Source organism: Dipodomys merriami, unplaced genomic scaffold, assembly GCF_024711535.1.
Source record: "Dipodomys merriami isolate MVZ:Mamm:240054 unplaced genomic scaffold, mDipMer1.0.p SCAF_6, whole genome shotgun sequence".
Classification (NCBI taxonomy): Eukaryota; Metazoa; Chordata; class Mammalia; order Rodentia; family Heteromyidae; genus Dipodomys; species Dipodomys merriami.
In genome coordinates, this window is record NW_027206179.1 from 4,980,068 (window position 1) to 5,004,142 (window position 24,075).

The 24,075-nt window shown below is 36.6% G+C and overlaps 1 protein-coding gene across 1 annotated transcript in view; it reads left to right on the forward strand.

Annotated features, from left to right (window-relative positions):
* LOC138813693 (vomeronasal type-2 receptor 116-like) overlaps positions 1-18,931 on the forward strand; it is a 32,345-nt gene extending 13,414 nt beyond the window's left edge. The window contains exons 3-7 of the mRNA XM_070002078.1: positions 12,118-12,406; positions 13,547-14,344; positions 15,613-15,840; positions 16,796-16,919; positions 18,009-18,931. Of these exons, the coding sequence (XP_069858179.1) occupies positions 12,118-12,406; positions 13,547-14,344; positions 15,613-15,840; positions 16,796-16,919; positions 18,009-18,931 (2,362 nt within the window). The remainder of the gene's footprint in view (positions 1-12,117; positions 12,407-13,546; positions 14,345-15,612; positions 15,841-16,795; positions 16,920-18,008) is intronic.
* Positions 18,932-24,075: the final 5,144 nt, after the last annotated feature.

A 24,075-nucleotide genomic window follows, 5' to 3' on the forward strand; every position in this document is an offset into this window, starting at 1 on the left:
CTTGGACTCCCATTCCTTCTGTTGGGTTCCATTCAGCATTCCCTTTGTGGTCTCCCTGACTTCCTTCAGCTCTTTGTTAATGGATTCCATGAATGCCTTTAGTGATCTTTGTGTATTCTCTTCCTGCTCTCTCAATTCCTGTATTACTCTTTGATTAGCTTCCTCCCATTCATGGGATTCCTGTAGTTCTCTTTGAGTGTTCTCAGCCTGTTCACGCCATTCCTGCCTTTCTCTTTTAGTATTCTCAAGCTGCTCATGCAAATCCCGTATCAACTTTTGAGTAACTTCCTCAAGCTTATGATATTCCTGTATAAACTTTTGGAATGCCTCCTCTCTCTGCCTATCACGCTCATACAAAGAATTTTGTATGCTTTCAATCTTTTGATTTATCATGTTTGCCAGCAGTGTTTGTAGAGCTATTTGGGAATTCTCCTTTGGATTTATTCATTATCTGGTCTGTCCCCTGATTATTGGGATTGGGAATTGAGATACCAGGATTTGCCATTTTTCTTGTGTTTTTCCGGCTTTCTCTGCCCATTTGAGATGAAAATAGCACCAGTTTTGTGCTAGAACACTATCTTAAGGTAAGCATCAACCCAAGTCTGAATTTGCACAGTCAATAGTCTACAGATACAATCTATTTCGACCGATACATCTATTCAACATCAAACAACTATATGTTAATGGGCTACAAACTGCAAAGAAGAATTTGTAAGACCAGAAATTATTAGGGTTAGGGAGAGATGTGGGTAAAAAGTAGGAATAGATTGATGTGGGGAGGCTCAGGGAGAGTTAACTAAGTCTTAATCTCAAAATAGGAAATAGGTTGGGTAGGATGAAAGTAGAGAGAGAGAGAAAAAAAGAAAGGGAAAGGGAAAAGAAAAGAGACCAGAAAAAATAGAAAGGTAGAAATTAATTAAATTATGTAGATTTGATAACAACCTATTTAGATAAGAACGTGAATTTATTGAGAGAAGGGGACGAATATAAAGGAGATTTGAAAAGCTTAAAAATAAAAATCCTTAAAATATTATATAGGTATAAAGGGGTAGTACTGCTATTAAGGAATTTAAGTCTTAGAGGTTCTGACTTGAGTAATAAATTTGTGGATTAAATGTGTACACAATGGGGGATAGGGTCTAATAGTCAACTACAGGTTTACCTGAGGATGTGCAGTACAAGAATTAAGTCACATAAAGAAGAATGAAAGAGAGGAGAAGGTGAAAGGATAAGAAAGGAAGAAGAAAAAGATGAGAAGTTCAGTAGAGCTAAATAAAAAACAAAAAGATAATTTAAAAAGAAAAAAAGAGAAAGAAGACCAAAAAAGAAAGCAAAAACGCACACTCCCATATACCCAAAATAAAAATTATAAGAGGAAAAGAAAGTTTGTGGAAAACAATTTTTTTATCAAAAAAAGGCAAAGATTAAAGAATGAAAAAAGTTTTAGAAAAGAAAAAAAAATTTATATAAGGTACCAAAAATAAAAACTAAAAAAAAAAGAAGATGAAGAAGAAGAGAAAAACGAATCTCCCTTGTGTCTGTAACCAGCCTCTTGTTGGATTTTCTGGTCTGCTTGTGGTCCTGTGGCTTGGTTGGTTTCTTAAGTCAGTTTGTTCGAACAGGCAGTAAAATGCTCTGCTTTACACAGGATTTGGCGATCCTCCTCCCAGGCTATTTCTTTGGGAGACAGATCTGCTTTGAGTATCACAAAAGAGAGGGATGCAGTGATGAGGCTAGGTTCTGGTAGCTTTTCCTGGGCTGGTTTATGAAAACCTCACAGAGCCCAGCCTGGAGCCATTCTCAGGGTTTCTGTTTACTGATTTTCAATTGCTTGTCGAGGCTGCTAGAGGGAGGGGCAGCCTCTGGCTCTGATTACCCAGTGAAGAAACCCACTCCTCGGGCTGGCGCCCGAGCTGGGTGACTTTTCCCTGGGTGGAGCTGAGTCTGGCAGGTCACGCCGCCGTTAAGTTCTTGTGACCTGCTAAATGACTCGTTTTATTCCAAGGCCTGAGCTGGAGCTAGCAGCTCCTCCGAGCTTTGTCAGTATCCAAGATGAACATCACCAGTGCTGGGGGGGGAAGGGGTGGCCTTCCCTCCTCTGCTCCCTGAGAAGGAGTGAGGACGTCAGGCTTCTACTCACGCCGAGTCTTAGTTCCTGGGTCATCTCTGGTCTGCGAACTGCAGGATGAAGATGTCTGCTCCTTGTCGGTTCTTGCTGGTGTTGAGTAGAATCCGCTCGCCTGCTGCTTCTGGCTCCTTTGTCCTGGACCATCTTCCTTTCCTCATCAGAGAAGTTTTTCTTTAAGTCTTTAGCCGACTTATTTATTGGGCATATGTTTCTTTGAAGATTTGTTGTTTGGGGATTTAATATTTTGAGTTCCAGGTATATTTTAGATATGAGATCCTTGTCCCCTGTATGGCTAGTGAAGATCTTCTCGCAATCTGTGGGCTTTCTATATATCTTGCTAGCTATGTCCTTTGCCATGCAGAAGCCCTGCAATTTCATGCGATCCCATTTCTCCAACCTTTCTTTGATTTGTTGTGTTTGCGGGTCTCTAATAATAAAATTTTGGCCTGTGCCAAGGAGACGTAGGGTTTCTCCTATTCCGTCCTGTAATGGTTTCAGTGTGTCTGCTTTGACTCTAAGTACTACCTTTGCTGTGTCCCAGAGGAGCTGGTAATTTGTGTGCTCATTTTTGTTAAATATCATGGACATTTGAATTTCCTTTCTAATTGCTTCCATGACCCACTCGTGATTCAGCATCGTGTTGTTCAGCCTCCATGTGTTACAGGACTTTCTTTGGTGTCTTTTGGTGTTTACTTCTAATTTTATTCCCTTGTTGTCTGAGAGAAAGCAAGGAATAACTCCAATGTTTCTAAATTTGGACAAGTTTGCTTTGTGAACTAAATTGTGGTCTATTTTGGAAATTGTTCCATGTGCTGCTGAGAAAAACGTGTATTCTGATGTTGCTGTGTGAAATATTCGGTAGATGTCTTTTAAATCTACTTGATCTATGCAGTTGTTTAGATCTGCAGTTTCTCTGTTGAGTTTTTGCTGAGTTGATCTATCTAGTGGGGAAAGTGGTGTGTTAAAGTCACCAATAATTAATGTCTTTGGATCTATGTGGGATTTGAGGGAAAATAGTGTTTCTTGGATAAATTTAGGTGCTCATTTTTTTGGCGAACAGATATTTAGAATTGTAATGTCCTCCTGAAGGAGAGATCCCTTAATTAGTATGTAGCTACCTGCTTTATGTCTTCTCACTAATTTAATTAGAAGTCTACTATATCTGATATTAGGTTTGCAACATCTGTCTGTTCATGGGGGCCTTTTGCTTGGTAGATTTTGTTCCAGCCTTACATATTGAAAATGTGTTTGTTTTAACGGACAAGATGTGACTCCAGAAGTCAGCAAATAGAAGGATCATGCTTTTTAATCCAACTAGAACATCTATGCCGCTTAATTAGAGTTAAGTCCATTAATGTTGAGTGATAGGATTGAGAGGTTTTTGGGAGTTCCTGCAAGTTTATCCACCTTCTTGGGGGCTGCACCTACTGGGTTCTTCCTATGGTTCTTGGATTCTCAGTTTGGGTGCAGTTTCTTGGCCTTTAGTGTGGTCTTGTAGGTTTTCTATGTGTAGGACATCTTTAAGAATCTTTTGTAGGGCTGGTATGGTGGAGATGTATTGCTTCAATTTTTCTTTGCTATGGATTTTTTTTATTTGACCTTTGGTTATGAAAGAGAGTTTAACTGGGTACAGAATTCTTGGTTGATAGTTGTTTGTCTCTAGGGCATGGCATACATCATTCCAGGCTCTTCTTGCTTTGATTGTCTCTGCTGAGAAATCTGAGGTGATTCTAATTGGTTTCCCCTTATAGGTGATTGATCTCTTCTCCTTGACAGCTTTAAAGATCTTTTCCTTGGTCTGCATTGGTCCTGTATGGATTATAATGTGACGATGGGACTCCTATTCTGGTCTGGTCTATTTGGAGTTCTATAAGCTTTTTGTTTCTGAATAGGCCTATCTTTTTGTATGTTTGGGAAGTTCTCTGCTAAGATCCTGTTAAGCAAATTTCTAGACCATTAACTTCTGTCTCTAGGTGCTCCTCTACATCCATTATCCTCAGATTAGGCCTTCTTATGGTGTCTTCCAATTGCTGAATAGATCTATCATATTTCTTGGATTTGTGTTGGATGGTTGTATGTTCTTTTTCTATAATATCTAAGTTGTCTTCAATCCCTGAGTTTCGATCTTCTGCATGGTCTAACCTACTATGAAGACTTTCTACTTTGTTTTTCTATTTCTTTTCATTTTATTTGTGTTAATATGTATAATAATATTTAATGATTTTAGTTTGTTTACTTATAGATTTATAGGGACATGCTAGTTACCATGAATGAGGGAAACATTGCAGCCTATATTTCTTACTTTGCTTAATATAATTTTTCCAAAGTTTTTATTTTCCTTAAGAAAGTTAAAGTATCATTCTTTCTGACTGATAAGTATATTACCAATGTGTGTGTTTGTGTGTGTGTGTGTGTGTGTGTGTGTGTGTGTGTGTGTGTGTGTGTGTGTCTGTATACATGAACATACCATGTATCCTTGTTTATTCATCCACTGAAAGATATCAGGGATGATTCCATACCATGCCTTTGGTAAATATTGCTGGCTTAACATGTTTTTTTGGGAGGATGGTGTAGTGTGGTCTGGTTTGTGATCCATCAGATAAATGCCAACAATTGAAATTGCTGAGTAATAGGGAATTTCTATAGTTAGTTATTTTAGGAACCCCCATATTGCTTTCCAGAGTGGTTGAAACCAATAACATTCCCACAAAAAGTGTAATTGGGTTCCCTTTGGGCCATATCCCTGACACCCTTTGTTATTGTGAGTTTTCCTGGCCATTGTAACTAGATTAGGTAGAAGCCTAATGTTATTGTGAATCGCATTTCTTTTTAAAATTTATTTCATTGGGAAGTTGATGCAAAGAGGGCTTACAGGTACATATATAAAGAATACATTTCTTTTTAAACAGTGATCCTCTCTCCCTGGTATCCCCAGTTTCCCTCCCCCAACTTCCCTCCTCTTCAAGTTGAAAGATCTATTTGCAACATAATATTTAGTGAGTATCACTGTTGCAATGGTTCACTCTGTCCCTCTATTTCTCTGATTCCCCTTCCCTTCACAAATCAGATAAACTTATACAGAAGAAAAGGGTATAGAAATCAGAAACTGTGACCATAGGGAATAAACCACAGCAGAAACATATGAAAGACAAATGTAATGTTTTCCCAGGCGTTGGACACACCTTCATGTACCTATTGACTTCCTCTGAGAATTCTCTTTTAAGTCTCTCTTGGGTGGTTGAGTTTGGGAGTTTCCTTCTGTCTTGTTAAATTTTAGCTATAGGTATATATTAGATATGACCCCTTTGTCTGATGTATAGCTAGTCAAGATTTTCTACCATTCTGTGCTCTGTTTATTATCTTCCTAGATATGTCCCAATTATCCAGTATTTCTTTGAATTCTTCTGATTATGTATCTTTGTTTAGAATGTATCACCCTGTGGCTAGAAGGCTTGGGTGTTTCCCTAGCACTTCCTGTAATATTCCCACAGTGTCTGGCATTACATGAAGCTATGTGGTCTTTTTAGAGTTGATTCTAGTACAATGAGATATATGGGTATTAAGCCTCTGTTTTCTGCATGTAGATCACCAATTTTGCCAGCACTGTTTGTGTAAGAGGCTATCTTTCTTGGAAGCTGTGTTTTTGGCTCTCTTATCAATATTAAGTGGCTATATGTTTGTGGGATTGTTTATGTGTCCTCTGTCTGTTTGATTGGGTTTCAGGCCCATTGTTTTGCCAGTACCAAGATGTTTTTTATTACTATGGCTTTGTAGTAATTCTTCAACTTTGGTATTGATATTCATCCAGTGTTGTTCCTCCTGCTAAGGATTTTTTTTTGCTATACACGATCTTTATTATTCCATATGAATGTTTTGATTGATTTATCTAATTCTTTGAAGAAAGTTACAGGAATTTTTATTGGTATTACAGTGAATTTGTATATTGCTCTGGGCAGAATTGCCATTTTTATGATGTTAATTCTTCCAAACCAGGAGCATGTAATGTTTTTCCATTTCCTTAAGTCAACTTCGATGTCTTTATAAGAACTTTTTAAAAAAAATTCACAATATAGATCCTTGCCATCTTTGGTTAATTCCTAAGTATTGTGTGAGGCTATTACAAATTGTGTTTCTTTCTTGATTTCAATATTACTCTTTTTCAGTTTTGGGACAGATGAATGCTATGGATTTTTGTTGTTAGATTTCATAACTTGTTCTTTTGCCACAGTTTGAATCAAATCAATAACTTGGGGTGAGGAATTCTATATGATTCTTTAAGTACAGGATCGTATTGCTCACCAAGAGGGATACCTTTACTTCATCTTCCCTATCTGGATCCCATTTATGTTTTTCTCTTGCCTTATTTCTCTTCCTAGTTATACCAGCATTATTTTCAATTGGAATGGAGAGAGAAGGCATCCTTGTGTTGTTCTGAATTTAGAGGGAATGGCTTTAAATTTTACTATGAAATATAATGCTGGCTTAAGGTTTGTCACAGATAGACTATTATATTGAGAAACTATCCATGGATTCATAGCTTCTCTAGATATGATGTGGTGTTGAATGTTGTCAAATAATTTTTCTGAATATATTGAAAAGATCATGTGCTTCTCATCTTTGCTTCTGTTGCTGTGTTGAATTACATTAATTAACCTGTGTATATGGAACCAGGTTAACAATCCTGGAATGAATTCAATGTGAACATAAGGTATGGGATTTTTTTTATTACTTATTGAAATTTGTTGGCCTGAGTTTTGTTGAGATATTTTACATAAATATCTACTGGAGAAATGGGTCTATATTTCTTTTTTATTGATGGGTTCCTATCTGGTTTGGGGATGAGTGTTATGTTGGCTTGATAGAAAGATTTTGGTAGTTGTATTTCCCTTTCTGTTTCATTGAAGAGATTTTGGAGCATAGGAGTGAGTTCCTATTTGAAGGCTTAAAGATTTCTGCTGTGAATCCATCTGGTCCTGGGCTTTTCCTGAATTGGAGGCTTTGTTAGCATTTCAATTGCATTCATTTTTATGAGCAATTTAGGTTACCACCTGGAATTCTTCCTCCTAGGAACCAGTCGCTGAGGAGGCACAAACAGATTCTGAGCTCAAACAGTTTTGAGCTGGAGAGCAGTCCAGTCTTCTTGAGGGGCCCCTGTGTCTGGATGTGGCATTATCAATCTCCTCTTTCAATTTCCCCCTACCTTTGTTCTGTGGTGTCTCTCTCCTCCTTTTGTTGTGTGGAAGTAGCAGCAGTCACTCCATAAGGGTCTGCAAGCTGATGTGCAATTCCGTCCATTTTTCTATCCTTGTTTTCTAGGATTAGTGTTTTGCTGCGTGATTTTTGTCAGTATCACATGGTTCTCTATTTAAGATTTGATGGGTGGCACTTCATGGTTGGATCTCCAAGGGCTGCCAGGGCAGGCTAGGGGCAAATGTTGCGGCACCTCAACAGCGGTCTGCATGCTGTCTTGTTGTGTTCTGCTCTGTGTTTCTTTTCTGATATTTCTGAATTTGAATGAATCCCTATCTGTTTAATGTTTGATTATTTTGGCTCTCTTGAGGTAACGTGGATGAAGGGAATCTAAATAGCTGTTTTGTTAGATACTTCTAAGGAGTTTACATGTGATGATGCCACCATCTTCTTGGAAGTGTCATGTCTGCTTTGAGGTGCATCATTGAGGTATTGATTTGAGATTTTTCTAATTAGTTAATGAAAGTGGTTACAGACATGAACTGTCTTCTGAACCAAAGGAATTGATATTTTAGGTGATCTTCCACATTGAATCCCAGAAACAATTAAATTTCTATTTTTATCTCTCTCTTCAAACAACAGCTGAAGTCTGATCAATGAATTACTTAGCCATGAGTTTATTTTCTGTGACTCATTTGGTTGTACTCAGCTTTGATTGTGTTGACAGGACAGAGGTTATACATTCATGTATATTTTTCTTGTTCTTTAATGATTCTGTTTTGTGGTTTGAAAGGCTTACTTTAGTATTTCTTTTTTTTACAGGTTTGAGTTCTGATTTTATTTTATTTATTTTCTTATTGTGAAAATACTGTCCAGAGGGGTAACAATTACATGGGCAAGATAATAATTATGATTCTTATCAAGCATTGTAGCCTCCTCCTTTGTTTCTCCTTCCCATCCGTCCCCTGGTCCCCCACCCAATCATCCCCGCTCCCCATCCCTCCTCACCCTGCACCAAACTTGTAAAGTTCATTTTCGACATAACGACTTGTATATCTCATTGTTGCAATGGGTCCACCTGTATCCCTATTTAAATGATTTGTTTTTACCTTCCCCTCAATTATACCGACATCAAATACAGTGAAAGCAGGGGTTATACTGTGGGGGAATGAAATACAAAGCAACAAAGAAATAATCTTATAAATGTGTTAGAAATAATCGCATGAAAGAAAAAAACATTTGAATACATATCTTAAGCTTTATTTCCCTAACATTAACTTATCTGAACTTTTCTGCTTGACTCAGACATATACTAGTTATTGCAAATGGGGGAATACATGGGACCTATGTTTCTTTGGGCCTGGCTTATTTCACTTAATATAATTTTTTACAAGCCTTTCCATTTCCTGACAAATGGGGCAATGTCATTCTTTCTGATGGAGGCATAGAATTCCATTGTATATATATACCACATTTTCTTGATCCATTCATCTACTGAGGGCCATCTGCGTTGGTTCCATATCTTAGCTATGGTAAATAATGCTGCAATAATCATAGTCATGCTGGTAGCTCTAGTGTGGTCTTGTTTGTGAACATTTGGGTAAATGCCCAAACGTGGGACTGCTGGGTCATAGGGCAGCTCCATGTGGAGCCTTTTGAGGAACTTCCATACTGCTTTCCAAAGTGGTTGAACAAGTTTACACTCCCATCAACAATGCAGTAAGGTTCCCTTCTGTCCACATCTCATCCAGCATCTCTTGTTATTAGAGTTCTTGATTTTAGCCATTCTAACAGGGGTGAGGTGGTATCTCAATGTTGTTTTGATATGCATTTCTTTTATGGCTAGGGATGTTGAGCATTTCTTCATGTGTCTATTGGCCACCCTTCTTTCCTCTTCAGGGAAGTTTCTCATTAAGTCTTTAGCCTACTTATTTGTTGGGCAGTTGTTTCTTTGAGGAATTCCAACCTCATTCTTCAAGGAAATAGAAGAAGCAATCCAAAAATTCATATGGAACAATAAAAGACCCCGAATAGTAAAACCGATCCTAAACAGAAAGAACACTGCTGGAGGAATATCAATACCAAATTTCAAACTCTACTATAAAGCCATAGCAATCAAAGCAGCTTGGTACTGGCACAAGAACAGACCTCAGGAGCAATGGAATAGAATTGAAAACCCAAAAATGAACCTACAGACCTATAGTCATCTAATCTTCGATAAAGGAGCTTAAAAAAATAGAATGGAAGAAAGACAGCCTCTTCAGTAAATGGTCCTGGCAAAATTGGTTAACTACTTGTAGAAAACTAAAGCTAGATCCTTATATATCACCCTGCACCAGAATCAATTCCAAATGGATCAAGGACCTGGGAGTCAAAGCTGACACTCTGAAAATATTACAGAATGGAATAGGAGAAACCCTAGGTCTCCTTGGCACAGGCCAAAATTTGCTTAAAAAGACCCGGAAACACAACAAATCAAAAAAAAAAGTTGGACAAATGGGATTGCATGAAGTTTCAGAGCTTCTGCATGGCAAAGGACATAGCTAGAAGATCAGAAGAAAGCCTCCGGATTGGGATAAGATCTTCACTAGTCATACAATGGAAAAAGGTCTTTAGAATTTCTTGTAGGAAGAGTTTAGTGTAGATAAATTCTCTTCACTGTTCTTCTCTGAGAACATCTTTATCCTTCCTTCATTTCTACAGGATAGCTTTGGGAGGTGAAATAAACTTGGTGGCTAATTTAGATTTTTTACCTTCAGAATTGTAAAGATCTCTTGCCTTATATGGACTCTGCTGAGGAGTTAGCTGTTATGGAAATGGGTGCACACATATAGCATATGGGTCACATTTCTGTTCTAGTTTAGAAAATCATCCTGTATCCTTAAACAACTGGTTTTTTTCCCCATCTCCTCCACAAGTTATACTGACATCAAATATAGTGAAAGCAGGGGTTATACTGTGGGGGAGGGACATACAAAGCAACAAAGAGATAATCTTATAAATGCGTTAGAAACACATGCATAAAAGAAAAAAACACTAAAATACATATCTAAGGGTTCATAAGGATACAGATGGACCTGTTGCAACAATGAGAAGTACAAGTTGTCATGTCCAAAACGAGCTTTACAACGTCGGTGCGGTGGGGGGGGGCGGGGGATGAGGGGGGAAGGAGAAGGATTGGGATTGGGATTGGGGGGGAGGGGGGAGGCTGGGAAGGGATGTGAAGGGTAAACAAAGGAGGAGGCTGCAATGCTTGGTAAGAAATGTACGCATTATCCTGCCCATGTAATTGTAACTCCTCTGTACAGTATGTTCACAAATAAAATAAAATTAAATTAAAAAAAAAAGAAAATCATCCTGTATATGTAGTTAACTTGTGAGTGCTTCATGCTTAGACAGGCTGTTGTAGATGTTATGTTCAATAATTTGATTATTCTTGGCTGGGAAGGTGGCTCATTGGTAGCGTGCTTGCCTTTTATGCATGAGGCACTGGGTTGAATTCCTCAGCATCACCTAAGCAGAAAAAGATAGAAATGGTGCTGTGGTTCAAGTGATAGCCCGCTAGCGTTGAGCTGAGGGACAGCTTCAAGGCCCAGATATCAGATCCAAGACGAATAAAAATATTGATTATTGATTATCCTTTCATCTTTAGGCCTTTTACTTTCTAGGTATCTCTACATTTGTTTTTGCTTTATTGAAAATACTCAAATACTTTTGAAAAGCTTCTTAACACATCTTCATACTTGCATTTTATTCCTCCATATGTGTGTGTGCAATTAGATTTTTCTCAAGCTCACTATTTTCTTCTGTGTATAACATTTCAGAATATGATAGGCTTTCATGATCACTTCACATATACCTATAGCATATAATGAACAAGTTGATCCTTTCATTAGTATTTTCAACATGTCTTCATTGTTTCCATTTAAACAATATCAATTTATTTCATTATATTAATATATTTAGAATAATCACGCTTACAGGCATGCATAAAAACACAAAAAACACACATTGACACATACTTTGGTGCATACAGATAGGACTTGTAGAAAGAAAGAAGGAATAGTACTTTGATACTCTTTATTTAGCTATTTTGGTTCCTTTTGAGAGTCTCTATTTAAATACATTGGGAAGAGAATAGTGATCAGTGCATTTCACCATGGAGGTCTATGCAAAGCTTACCTACAATTCTTTCCTCAACCCTCAAGTAAGGGGTTTCTCTCTCCAAAATGAATTCCTTGAAATTGGATGCATCCCTTTTGTTTTGTTACATAAAGAAAAATAAAAATCCCTCCCCTTATAGTTCTGCTCTTTTCCTGGTTGTTATCAGTAAGAACTATTCTATATGTTATGTCTGTGAAAAGACTTTGCTGTATTATCATTCATAAATAACACTTTGCTTCTGAATACTGCTCTTAAATTAAACATTCCTTAGTTAGCCTGACCTGCCCTATAATCACAAAACATAAACTGAGTGACTGAAAACACGAGAATTATTTTCCATACAGATGTATCTAGTGGACCTAATGTAAAGAAACATAACATTTGCTGCCTCATGAAAACTTAATCCAACAGATAGCAGCCTTTTGCTGTGGTACATGTGGTAATGATGAAAACAAGCTCTCCCTCGACTTAAAAAAGTATCTGAATTCTATATGTAAGCATAAAAGACTACATTTACAATCTATTCTAATTGGGGTATTATTTTAACTTATTCCTTGACAAAGAAGTAAGCATTTAATATATTGAGGATTGAAGACATGAAATATTTCTTCAAAATTTCTTTGCTCATTATTCAGGTTTATGTTCAAGAACTATCAGTGTGTTTTGGCCTTGGCTTTTGCTATAGAGGAGATCAACAAAAACCCTGATCTTTTACATAACCTGACTCTGGGATTTGATGTCTATGATGTTCACTTCAATGCTTGGACAATGCTTAAGAATCCCTTCATTTGTCTTTTTGGGAAGTATAAGATTCCAAACTATTCCTGCGTGAGAGGAAGCAGTTCTATAGCAATACTTACAGGACCCTCAGGAGTAACATCTGACCAGATTGGGACATTGCTGGGACTCTACAGATTTCCACAGGTGAGGGTGGAATGTATGCAAGGATATAAAAATGTCTAGATTCATGCCATTTCTGGTGTTAGAAGAGAATGATAGGAAGATACTTGAGTCACAAGTACATCAAATTTTGTGATATCAAAGGGTAATTACTTAATGGTAGTCAGAAATATAATTTTAAACATTTTGATAAAAAAAGAGGTGAAAGATTTGAGCAAATAATTGTTTAATTTATCGTTTCAATCCTTATGAATAATTTTCTTTAATAAATCAGGAAATGGAAGATGACTTTACAGTGAGAAGATATGTTGAGCAGGTTACTGATGGCACACAAAAGTAATCCTAGCTAATCAGGAAACTTGCCAATTAACATGCCAGGAGCACAAGGTGAATGTGTGATCTACTGTTATGGAAAAAGTCTTGAGGAAAATGATCAAGGAAAAGCAAGAGTGTTTGAATGTGGGCCCCTGTACTGGCATTCATATGTAATCACACACACACACATACACACACACACACACACACACACACACACACACATGCACACACGAACCCACACACACAGAAAATATTTTGAATGAAATAAATCAGTCTCAGAATGAGAAAGCATAGACATATCCTCACAAATGTCAGAGTTACATCTAAAATATGAATATGTTATATGAAATAATATGGAAATCACATAGCCACTGCATATACATATATATTTATACACTTTATTAATCTGAATAACATAGGATATATGTAGAGGTGGAACTCAATGGTGTAACTTTTCTGATCTACTGACAGTGTAAAAAATGAACACCAAAAAAGGTGAAGCATATCTTTTCTGAGTGGGATAAGTTTTAAGGGAAAATTACAGAATAGGAAAAGGATGAGTGGAAGAATACAACATAATACTCAATGGGCATGTGTACAAATGGAATTACAAAGTTGGGAGTGTGTGGTGTTACAAATGTCAAGTGTGGATGAGAAATAGTGACAAAAATAAAAATAACATTTTATGAATGTACAGCTATTCAAAAACAAATTATTTTTTCAAAACTAAAAAAAAAAAACCTACCTTCCAAATAGTTCAACAAGTTTTTAACAGGCTTGAAGACTGAGATTGTGATGCATGACAATCTTCTCATTCACAGAACATCCAATTTTCATTCTCTTTAGTTTACCTTTGGGCCTTTTGATCATGCCCTGAGTGACCATAACAAGTTTCCTGCTCTCTATCAGATGGCCCCAAAAGACACATCAATAGCCACTGCTATGGTCTCCTTACTGCTTCACTTCAGCTGGAGCTGGGTGGGACTATTGACCACACAAGATGATAATGGGGCAAAGATTTTTGCTGAATTGAAAGCAGAGATGGCCAAGAACAGAGTTTGTGTAGCCTATGAGCTAGTGATCTCCACCCATGATATATATAACCACGTAGCAGTTAATCGTTATATTAATCTATCTTCAGCAAGAGTCCTCATCATATATGGTGATAATAATTCACTGATGATTTTCATGGTATTTATTGAGCAAATCATTACACATGGGAAAGTTTGTATCATGAACTCTCAGTGGGATTTCACCCTGAAAAGGAGATATTTCATGATAGGATCATTGCATGTACCTCTTATTTTTACACACCATCATGTAGATGTTTCTGGATTCACAGATTTTGTCAAGGCAGTTAAGCCTTCCAAATACCCAGAAGACATTTTTCTTGCGAGGCTGTGGTTTCTCTCTTTTAATTGCTCTGATTCTGTGTCTGACTGTGTAACATGGGACAACTGTGCTCATGAAGCTTCTTTGGATTGGTTACCTGGGCAGAGTTTTGACATGACTATGTCTATAGACAGTTACAATATATACAACGGTGTGTATGCTGTGGCTCAGGCTCTCCATGAGATGATTCTTCATCAAACAGAAGTTCAAACAACAGGAAATAGACAAGGAGAATTGCCTTCCTCTACTCAGGTAAGTTCTTCTATTTTGGAGTACACAAACTATGAGCAAAGGCACTCGCTAGAGGCGTTTCTTCCTGTATGAAATTAAATATTTCTGTATGTATACATGTGGGTTTATATATATATATATGGTGTATGTATATATACACACATATATACATATGCCATATATATAAACATATTGTATATATTGCATATGTATACATATACATATATATGTATATATATGTACACATATATGGCATATGTATATAGACATATATACATATGCCATATATATAAACTTATATATATACATACACCATATATATATATTTATATCTCTATGTCATACATATCTGGCTTGCTGGTATTAATGGGTATATATTTCAGCATTTGAAGTAATTGTTTCAACTCTTAAGCTTTTTCCTTTCTATTATGAGAAAATATTGGAAGTACAAAATTGAACAAATGTATAGTCATATTTTCAACATTAAATATTTCAGTTGCTTTTCCAAACCCTATGAATTCTTTATGTTTCAATGTCTTTGAGGTATTGTAGAAATGTGTAGATATACTCTGAAGAAAACAACAGGCCATTAACAAGGATAAAATATATTCCATCTTTCTAAAAATTAATTTTGGCTAGTGCAGGGACTTGAACAAAGTTCCTGGATATATCCCTGAGTTTGTGTTCAAGGCTAGAACACAACCACTTGAGCACAGCAACCTTCCTACATTTTCTGAGATGTTTATTGGATACAACATTCTCACTGAACTTTCTGCCCCAGGCTGCATCAAAGCATGATTCTCTGATCTGTGCCTCCTTGTCTGCTGGGATTACATGCTTGAGTCATCCTTTTTATGAACTCAGTAGTTATGAATCAACATGCTCATAGCTAGTGTTTGAAAATCTGTAAATTTAGCTTTTCTCTATGAGTCTCTTCAGTCATAGCAAAGGATGACTTGCTGAAACCAATTCCTCATGTTTTTCATGAGTGACCGAGTTTCATTCAACTTTGGGTATTAAATACTTAGCAAGCACAAGCTATAGAAATTCACAAAAGAGTGGTTGTAGATTTTTCTGAAAATCCTCCTCTTTTTCTGAGTGATCAGGATAGATTTTTTTTTTCACAAAGATTATTTTGATTCCTCCATTGATTTTCTTCTGCAATCCTTCACTAGTTGTCTCTACTATTCTCAAATTCAGAATCAGAAATTAAAGGCAATCAGGAGTTTTAATATTTGCTTTTGTCTTAACTCTGGAACACACTTGACCATAAGATTTGTCTACTTTAGCTGCACACTTTTCTGAAGAACAACCAGTTTTACAATCCTATTGGAAATCATGCAATTTGGGACAAGCAAAGGAAATTGGCGCCAGAGTATGACATTCTGAATATTTGGAATTTTCCAGAGGGTCTTGAATTTGAGGTGAAAGTAGGAAAGTTTTCTCCATATGCTCCACAAGGCAATCAACTCTCTTTATCTGAAGATATGGTACAGTGGTCCATTGAAACTACAGAGGTGAGTTGGATCTGATCCTAATAATTTTACACACATGTAAATCAGCAAAAGTGATCCTTTAAATTTGTACCTCGTTTAATTCCACCTAGGTTCTCTTATAATCCTAGAGTCTAATATAGCTCAGATGGGAATATCATAGTTTACAGTCAGCTCACACAGGAAACTTTGTGAGAATCCCATTGCCAATAAACCTCCAAATATTTGGAGGTAGATCTGTGATTACGGGACTAGAGTGCTTCCCTTGAGACAAAATATCTGAAGTCCAGTGCTTAGGCTTTGATTTCAAGCCTCAGGATCAGAACTAAAAGAGTTAAAAATGTTTCTATATGTTTATTTGGAATATTTTCATAAGATGTAAAATGTATTTTTCTCAATGGGTTTCTAACACTACGATAAAGTAACTGAGGAGTTAATTTATGGGGTTGAAAGTTTCTATGCTCCCTTCTGTGGAGATTCATTCAATGGTTAATTGACTTGCTACTTAACCACTTTTGGTTAGAGGAATCATTAAATGCACCTGTGAGGAGATTTTTCACGTCATGAACACTAGAAAACAAAGAAAAAACTATTATGACCTTGGGGCTCACATAACTCTATAAAGTGGAGGTATCCTCCGTGCTCTTTCTAATGTCACAGATGAGTAGGAGAAAGCATATTGTGCTAGGAATTCAAGGATATCGTATAGGGCTGTACACTAGAAATTACTTTCTCACCACTACTTTCCACCTTTTAAAAATCCCATATCTTACAGTAATTCAAAAGGCTAGAAATCAAGATTGAAGCACCTAGCCTTTCGGGATCATGGAATATGGAATATATAACCGAATTCAATAAATCGACTGCATTTATTACCTGTTTAAAACATTATAATTAAACATTTCATTATAAAACTATGGATTGTTGTAGTGTTTGGTACATGTCAGAACAGTTGCTGACAAACCCTGCTTTTCCTCAGACTCCTCATTCTGTCTGCAGTCAGAGTTGCAGACCTGGATTCCAGAAATCTCCTCAGGAGGGAAAGGCTGCCTGCTGCTTTGATTGTACACCTTGCTCAGAAAATGAGATTGCTAATGGGACAGGTGAGTCATGCTTATAAAAAAATTGTTTATCTCTCCTTAGTTATCCTAAATCGAAACAAATCAATGCAAAAACTGGGTACTAGAATCACAGGGCTCATTCTCATTCTCTCTGTTACTAAATTCTGATAAGTGGTAATATTGCTAATGGCAATGTGATAGAACATGGCCTTCCATTACATATTTAGAATGATATTCCAGTATATTGCAGGGAAAGATATTCCCGGAATCCTTCTTATCACTAATCATTATGACAAGTCTAAACTCTACCATAAAATTTAACATAAGTGGGCTGGGAAGGTGGCACAGTGGTAGAACGCTTGCCTTGTATGCATGAGGACCTGGGTTCGATTCCTCAGCACCACATAAGGAGAAAAGAAGCCGGAATTGGTGCTGTGGCTCAAGTAGTAGAGTGCTGGTCTCGAGCTGAAGAGCTGAGGGACAGCGCCCAGGCCCAGAGGTCAGGACCATGACTGGATCCAAAAAATTTTTTAACATAAGTGCTATAAGGAGAGTATTCCTCTGAAAACTTACATTTTACTCACACAGAAAACTTGCATCTTGCTTTTCTTTATTTCTCAGTGTCCAGAACTCTTATTGAAGGCAAGGCCTCAATAAGCTAGAATCAGTTTAAGAAATAGGAATGACTATAGATGGTCAAAGAGTGATGAGTTTGTTCCTAAAGCTTCACAGGTAAATAGTCAAGACAAGCATAATTAGAGGAAATCAAGGATAATATAACACAGGGTAAAAATTAATGTCTTACAGCAACATCTATTGCACTGTAAGTTGTATATTAAAAATTTTAATATGATTGCATGACTCTTAATTATCATCACAAAAGCATAAAAATTTAATAAGATATTGCAATAACCCACCTATTACTTTGTCAATATAAAAATATTGAATAAAAATGCCTGAATAAGGAAGAAAAAATGGGAAGCAGTTACAGCTTGCAAAAAATTACAAATACACTTTTATGATAGTAAATGCTGACATCTGAGAATTTCACCTAAAAGAAAAATTTCCTAAATTATTTGAAGCAAACATGGTTAATTAAGAAAAGTAATGGTTGTGTGCATTTCTCACCAGATATGGAGCAATGTGTGAAATGTCCAGATCATCAGTATGCCAACACACACAGGACACAGTGTCTCATGAGAGTTGCAAGTTTCCTGGCTTTTGGAGATCCCTTGGGCTTGGTTCTGGCCTGCATGGCTCTTTGCTTCTCTATGCTAACTGCTGTTGTTCTTGGGATGTTTGTGAAACATCAAGACACTGCCATTGTTAAGGCCAATAACCGGGCTCTCAGTTACATCTTGCTCATCTCCCTCATCTTCTGTTTCCTCTGTTCTTTGCTCTTTCTTGGTCAACCCAAAACAGCCAACTGCATCCTGCAGCAGATCACATTTGGGGTTGTATTCACTGTGGCTGTTTCCACAGTGTTGGCCAAAACAGTGACTGTGGTTCTGGCCTTCAAGGCCACTTCCCCAGGAAGAAGGATGAGGTGGCTTCTGGTATCAGGAGCTCCTAACTTCATCATCCCCATCTGCACCCTCATCCAGGTGACCCTTTGTGGACTCTGGCTGGGAACCTCTCCTCCCTTTGTGGACACAGATGCACACTCTGAACATGGCCACGTCATCATACTGTGCAACAAGGGCTCCCTAACTGCCTTCTATTGTGTCCTGGGATACCTTGGCTTTCTGGCCCTGTGCAGTTTCACAGTGGCTTTTCTTGCCAGGAAATTGCCTGACACCTTCAATGAGGCCAAGTTCCTGACCTTCAGCATGCTCGTGTTCTGCAGTGTGTGGCTCACCTTCCTGCCTGTCTACCACAGTGCCAAGGGGAAGGTCATGGTGGCTGTGGAGGTCTTCTCCATCTTGGCCTCTGGTGCAGGGCTCCTAGGCTGCATTTTTGCCCCAAAGTGTTATACCCTATTTTTAATGCCAAATAGAAATTCTCTGTTTGGCTTAAGGGATAAAATACATAGTAGGAGAAATAAGCATACTTAATATTAAGTACCTAGGTTTGATTAATACACAGAAGGTGTGATCTAAATCTCTAGTTATAGTAATTATCTCTTCTTCTCACAGTTTATACTATAGAATTTTTACATCAAGAGTAAGGTTGTACTGTATATTTCCTAGCAATGGCAGTCACAAATGATGGTAATCACAATTTATACTGAAGTTTTGCTTCTATATCTTGGTCTTCCTATTTAATCCCCACTTTTTCATATTATCCCCTCTTCCTAAAGTCTTTTCTCTATTGTCTTTTATATATGTATTTTTAATTGTAAAGGTACTGTACAGAGTGTTTATAGTTACATGAGTAAGATAATGAGTACATTTCCTATTGAGCATCTTTAACCCCTCTTTTGTTTTCCCCTACCATCCCTTCAGCCCCATATCCCTACCTCTTTCCTGCCCCCCCCTCCAAGTTGTAAAGTTCGTTTTCAACATAGTGCCTTGTACCTCTCATTGTTACAATGGGTAAACCTGTGTCCTTGTTTCAGCATTTTATTATTTCCCTTCCCCTCCCCAAATTAGAAAAATGTGTATGCAAGATGTAATGCACCCCAATCAATTACACTGAAAACAGGGGTTATACCTTGGAGAAAGATCATACAAAAGAAACAAAAAAATCACGGAATACATTAAAAATGACAGCTTTAAAAATACTATTGTGTCCCTACCTGGGGATTATTTCACTTAGCATCTCCTTATATGGTCACATGTACATAGCTTTTCTGCTAGTCTGGTAAGATTATCTTTGTATTTCTCAATAACTCCTCTACATCATTATGTTTATTAACTTACTGTCTTTCCACCAACATGTTGCAGAGGCCTCAAATACAGTTCATTATTATTTTCCTCTTCACAAACTTACATTTTTAATGTTGTGTTTAGATTTTGTTTTGTTCAATATTTGTATATTTCTATTCACATGTTGACCTTTTGAAATTATCCTGAGTCTCTTTTGTTGGACCTTTCTCTCTGTCCTGAGCTCTCTTTCTCCTTGTCTCTTTCCATCTCCTTCTTTGTCTTTCTCTTCCCTCTCACACTGCTTCCCTCATATAACTTGGGAATGACTTGCATATGTTGCAAAATGCTCTTTTAAATTTACAATGTAAAAAATTTTTTGGAATTTTCTCCTAATATTAAAATCCATAATCGATAATGGTAAGCCCTTTCTTTGCTGGATATACTCTTCATTTTATGGGTGATAATATCTCTTCCTTAATTTGACACAAAGAATTTTGAATAGTAAACATATAAGGTTATTTTTGCAATATCATCACTTCTTACAATTTGTTAAAAAAGAAAATTTTTATTTGCCATATTTCAAAATATTGATAAGGCAAGCTTTACTTATTGTTTCAAACAGGTTGATTTAGTGGGCCCTATATTGTTTACATAATTATATTTTTAAGAGATATAGACACAATTGCACTCATTTCTTGTCTGTTCAAGAGTTCTTGTTTCTTCTGATAATTATTCAATTCATTTATGCATACTTGTAGCAGGCCCTATACTGTCCTACATTTCTTCCCTCAGTGCTTCTTTACCACTTAAACTGCAGTTGCATTTCTGTTTGTCCTCTTACTGGAAATGACTCTTGTACACTTTGCTCCCTGGTTGACTTCAAATCTCTTCTCTTATTTACATTTAGAATAAATACATGTCTATGTAACTTACTATACCTTTCTATAAATTAAATTTCTAGTTGAAAATATAAGAATATTTTGGCAAAAGAATATTGTGTGCTTGTTCTCTTGTTGAGAGCATGATGTTTAAAAAATGAAAATGTAATTAATATTCAGCTTCCTCATCATGGCAATCAAGATATAACCAAAATACTCATCAGTTTCTACTGTGTTTTCAACTACATTCTTTCGTTTTTCAGGAATTTCATTAATAGAGTTTATTTTATGTTATTGAGTAAAATGCAAAATCCTCTTTGGGTCATGTGAAAATATTGGGAGAGTATGTGCGTTCAGTGATTTTGCAGAGCATTTTGTAGTATTTGCTATTTTTTCTGAGTTAGGGTTTCAGTGATCTTACTCAACACTTTTTCCCTTAAATGAAGAAATGAAAAGAATGTACACATAGGATGTATTGATTTGTTGAAGTAAGATTGGATGGATGGAAGCCAAGGAGAAAGTAAATGGAATATAAAGTAAAAGTTCATGGAAAAATAAGTAGAAGAACAGAGATAAGAAAGGAACAAGGAAAATGCAGCCATATGAAAGATTTTTGTTTTTTTTGTTACAATAATACATTAGTCATAAGAAGTAGGCTGGATTTGGCATTTAAGTCATGGTTTACCTATCTTCTGTGTGTGTGCGTGTGTACACGCATGTGTGTTTATGTGTGTTTGTGAGTGTGTGTGTGTGTGTGTGTGTGTGTGTGTGTGTGTGGTTATAGGAATCCACTGCCATATGTTTTTAGCTGCTTTTTTTGCTTTAAAATGGTTTGCATATATTCTATCAAACATTGGGCATATCATATTCATGAATGAAAATAAAATAATGGAAGCCATTAGAATCAGTTAAATTTTTAGAGGAAATAAAGCATAATGGATCCAAAGGCGTTTAGAAAAAAAGACTTTATGTGTCCATAAACCTATCATAATGAAACCTGTTTTAAATATATACACTAGTTAAAATTTAAAATAAATACAAAAATAAAATTTAAATTTCAATCTACTTAGAGTTTGAAAATTAACATCTCTTTTGTGTATTTGGACCAATTTGCATTTTGTAATAAATTAAAATAAACATGAATCCAAAATTGATTTCATATATCCCTTAAAATAGTGACTTCAAAAAAACTAATACCTAGGACTCAAAACCAAATTAAAGATCTCTAAAGACATCTACAATGAACAAGAAAGCTATCATGTAAGCCACCAGATAAGAAGGTGGAAAAACATCCTTCACTTACAGTTTGGCAGAATTAAATTTACAAAAGTGGCTATTTTACTGAGAGCTACTATACATTCAATTGTTTTCCACTGAAAATATCAGTGCATTTTTATGAGTATAAAAATTAATACTAATCCAAAACCAATGGGAAACTCTGATAACCCTAGTTGAGAATAAGAAGATTCTTCTCTGAATACAGCATGGGAAAAAATGGTTCTGGCATGTCTTGCCTGGGTGAGGTGGCAGATATCTGTGATGCCAGCTCTGTAAGAGGTGGAAATTGAGGAAATGAGAGTTTCTGGGCAGTCCTACTTGGATATTAGTCACAACAATGGTGCATGCTTATAATCACAGCTGTGATGGAAATGTATCCATTTATTTGCATTGCTATGAAGTGAAAACTTATCTCAAAAATACACAGAGCAAGCTGGGTGTTGGTGACTTATGTCTGCAATACTTGGTATTCACCATTCTGAGATCTGAGCAATTCAGTTCAAAGCCAGCCTGGACAGGAAAGATATTGAGCAACTTATCTACAATTACCTACCAAAAAAAGCTGGATATAGCACTTTGGCACAAAGTGGCGGATAAGTAACATTGACCAAAAACCTCAAGAACAGTGTGGAGGACCTGATTGTCCAGGAACAGCAACAAAGTAGAATAAAGACAAAACAAAGGAAAACAAAAACCAAAACCTCCAAATTCACAGAGTGAAAGAGAAATAGTGGGCTTGGGATGGAGTAACATTACCTTCCAGTCTTCATTGTGGGAATCCTCTACTAAAATAGCCTGTCTCACACATGACTTAACGCAGAAGGGCTAAGAAAATGAGGGCAGGAAGCAAAGTAGCTTGGATTCAATCAATAGCATCCTCTGAAATCCCAGATATGAACAAAATTCAGCACAAATTCATGAAAAGACTTTGCCTTAGGAGAGAAACAATGAACACACGTACATAAAATTTATTAGTAAAACTAAGGTGAGTACATTTCTTATCAAGCATTGTTGTAACCCCTCTGTACAGTATTTTCACAAGAAAAAAATAATAAAGAAAATCTAAGGTGAGAGGCTTCAGGAGGGCAGGACATTGGAGCCAGCTACATCTCTAAGCTTTCCTTTTAGCTTTGGGTAGAACCACAGCTCAGCAGCTTCCAAGGAGGAAAATAATAGACAAGAGAAGATTAAATTGTGAATTGATGGTTGATTTGGGAGAAGGTAAAATCATAATCTTGGTAAGAATTGTGTGAGGCTCCCAGACTAAGGGCTCAGAGCCCTAATAGTTTCATTGAAGATTGCATTTAGCTTCTGTGCTGGAAAATGGGTGCTTAATAGATTCAATTCTACAGTGACATCTCTCAAAAGCCACTTACTAGGTTAAAATTGTCAACTCAGAAGAAATGAAATGAGAACCATGACAAATAACCACAAGTTTAAGTTATACCCATTCAGCAAAGTAGTCAATACTCCAGCAATCGCCAGACTGAGAAAGAAGTCAGAGAAACCATCAAATTCCAAACAGTACCTAAGAAAGTATCTTAAATACCTAGGAATAAATGCAACCAAGGAAGTGAAAGAGATCTACAAAGAAAACCATAATTTAATGAAAAATCAGAAGACATAGAAGGAAAAATATCTCCATTGGACATTGATTGGGAAAAGGACTATTGTGAAAATATCTGCATCACTCAAAATTATATATGTATATATTTATGTATTATAATATATATATTCAAAGAACTCCTTATAAACATCCCAAAGTCACTTATCATAAAAACAGAAAATTCATTCATAACACTGGAACAGAAAAACAGACTCCCCTAAACCAAAGAAATCTTGAGCATAAAGAATAATGCAGTAGTTTTTATGACACCATACTTCAAATTATACTACAGAGCCATAGTACAAAGCCAGCATTGTACTTGCCCAAACAAAGAAGAACAAGAAGGCCAACAGAACAGATCAGAAGACCACAAAATGAGTTTGACACAGGTGCCTACTGTGCACACATACGTGGATGCGTGGCTGCCTGGGGGCGCGTGCATGCACATGTATGCATGTACACACACATACATTCAAGAGTTGTATCATTGCAGAAAAGTCCAAAAACTGCATCTGTACATGTCGAAGATTAAAAATAGGTCAGTTTTTCTTTCAGCTTCAATTAATGTAACTTCAAAGCGGAGCAAAGAGTTTACTACACTTGCTTGATTTTTGTTATATTAAAAAACT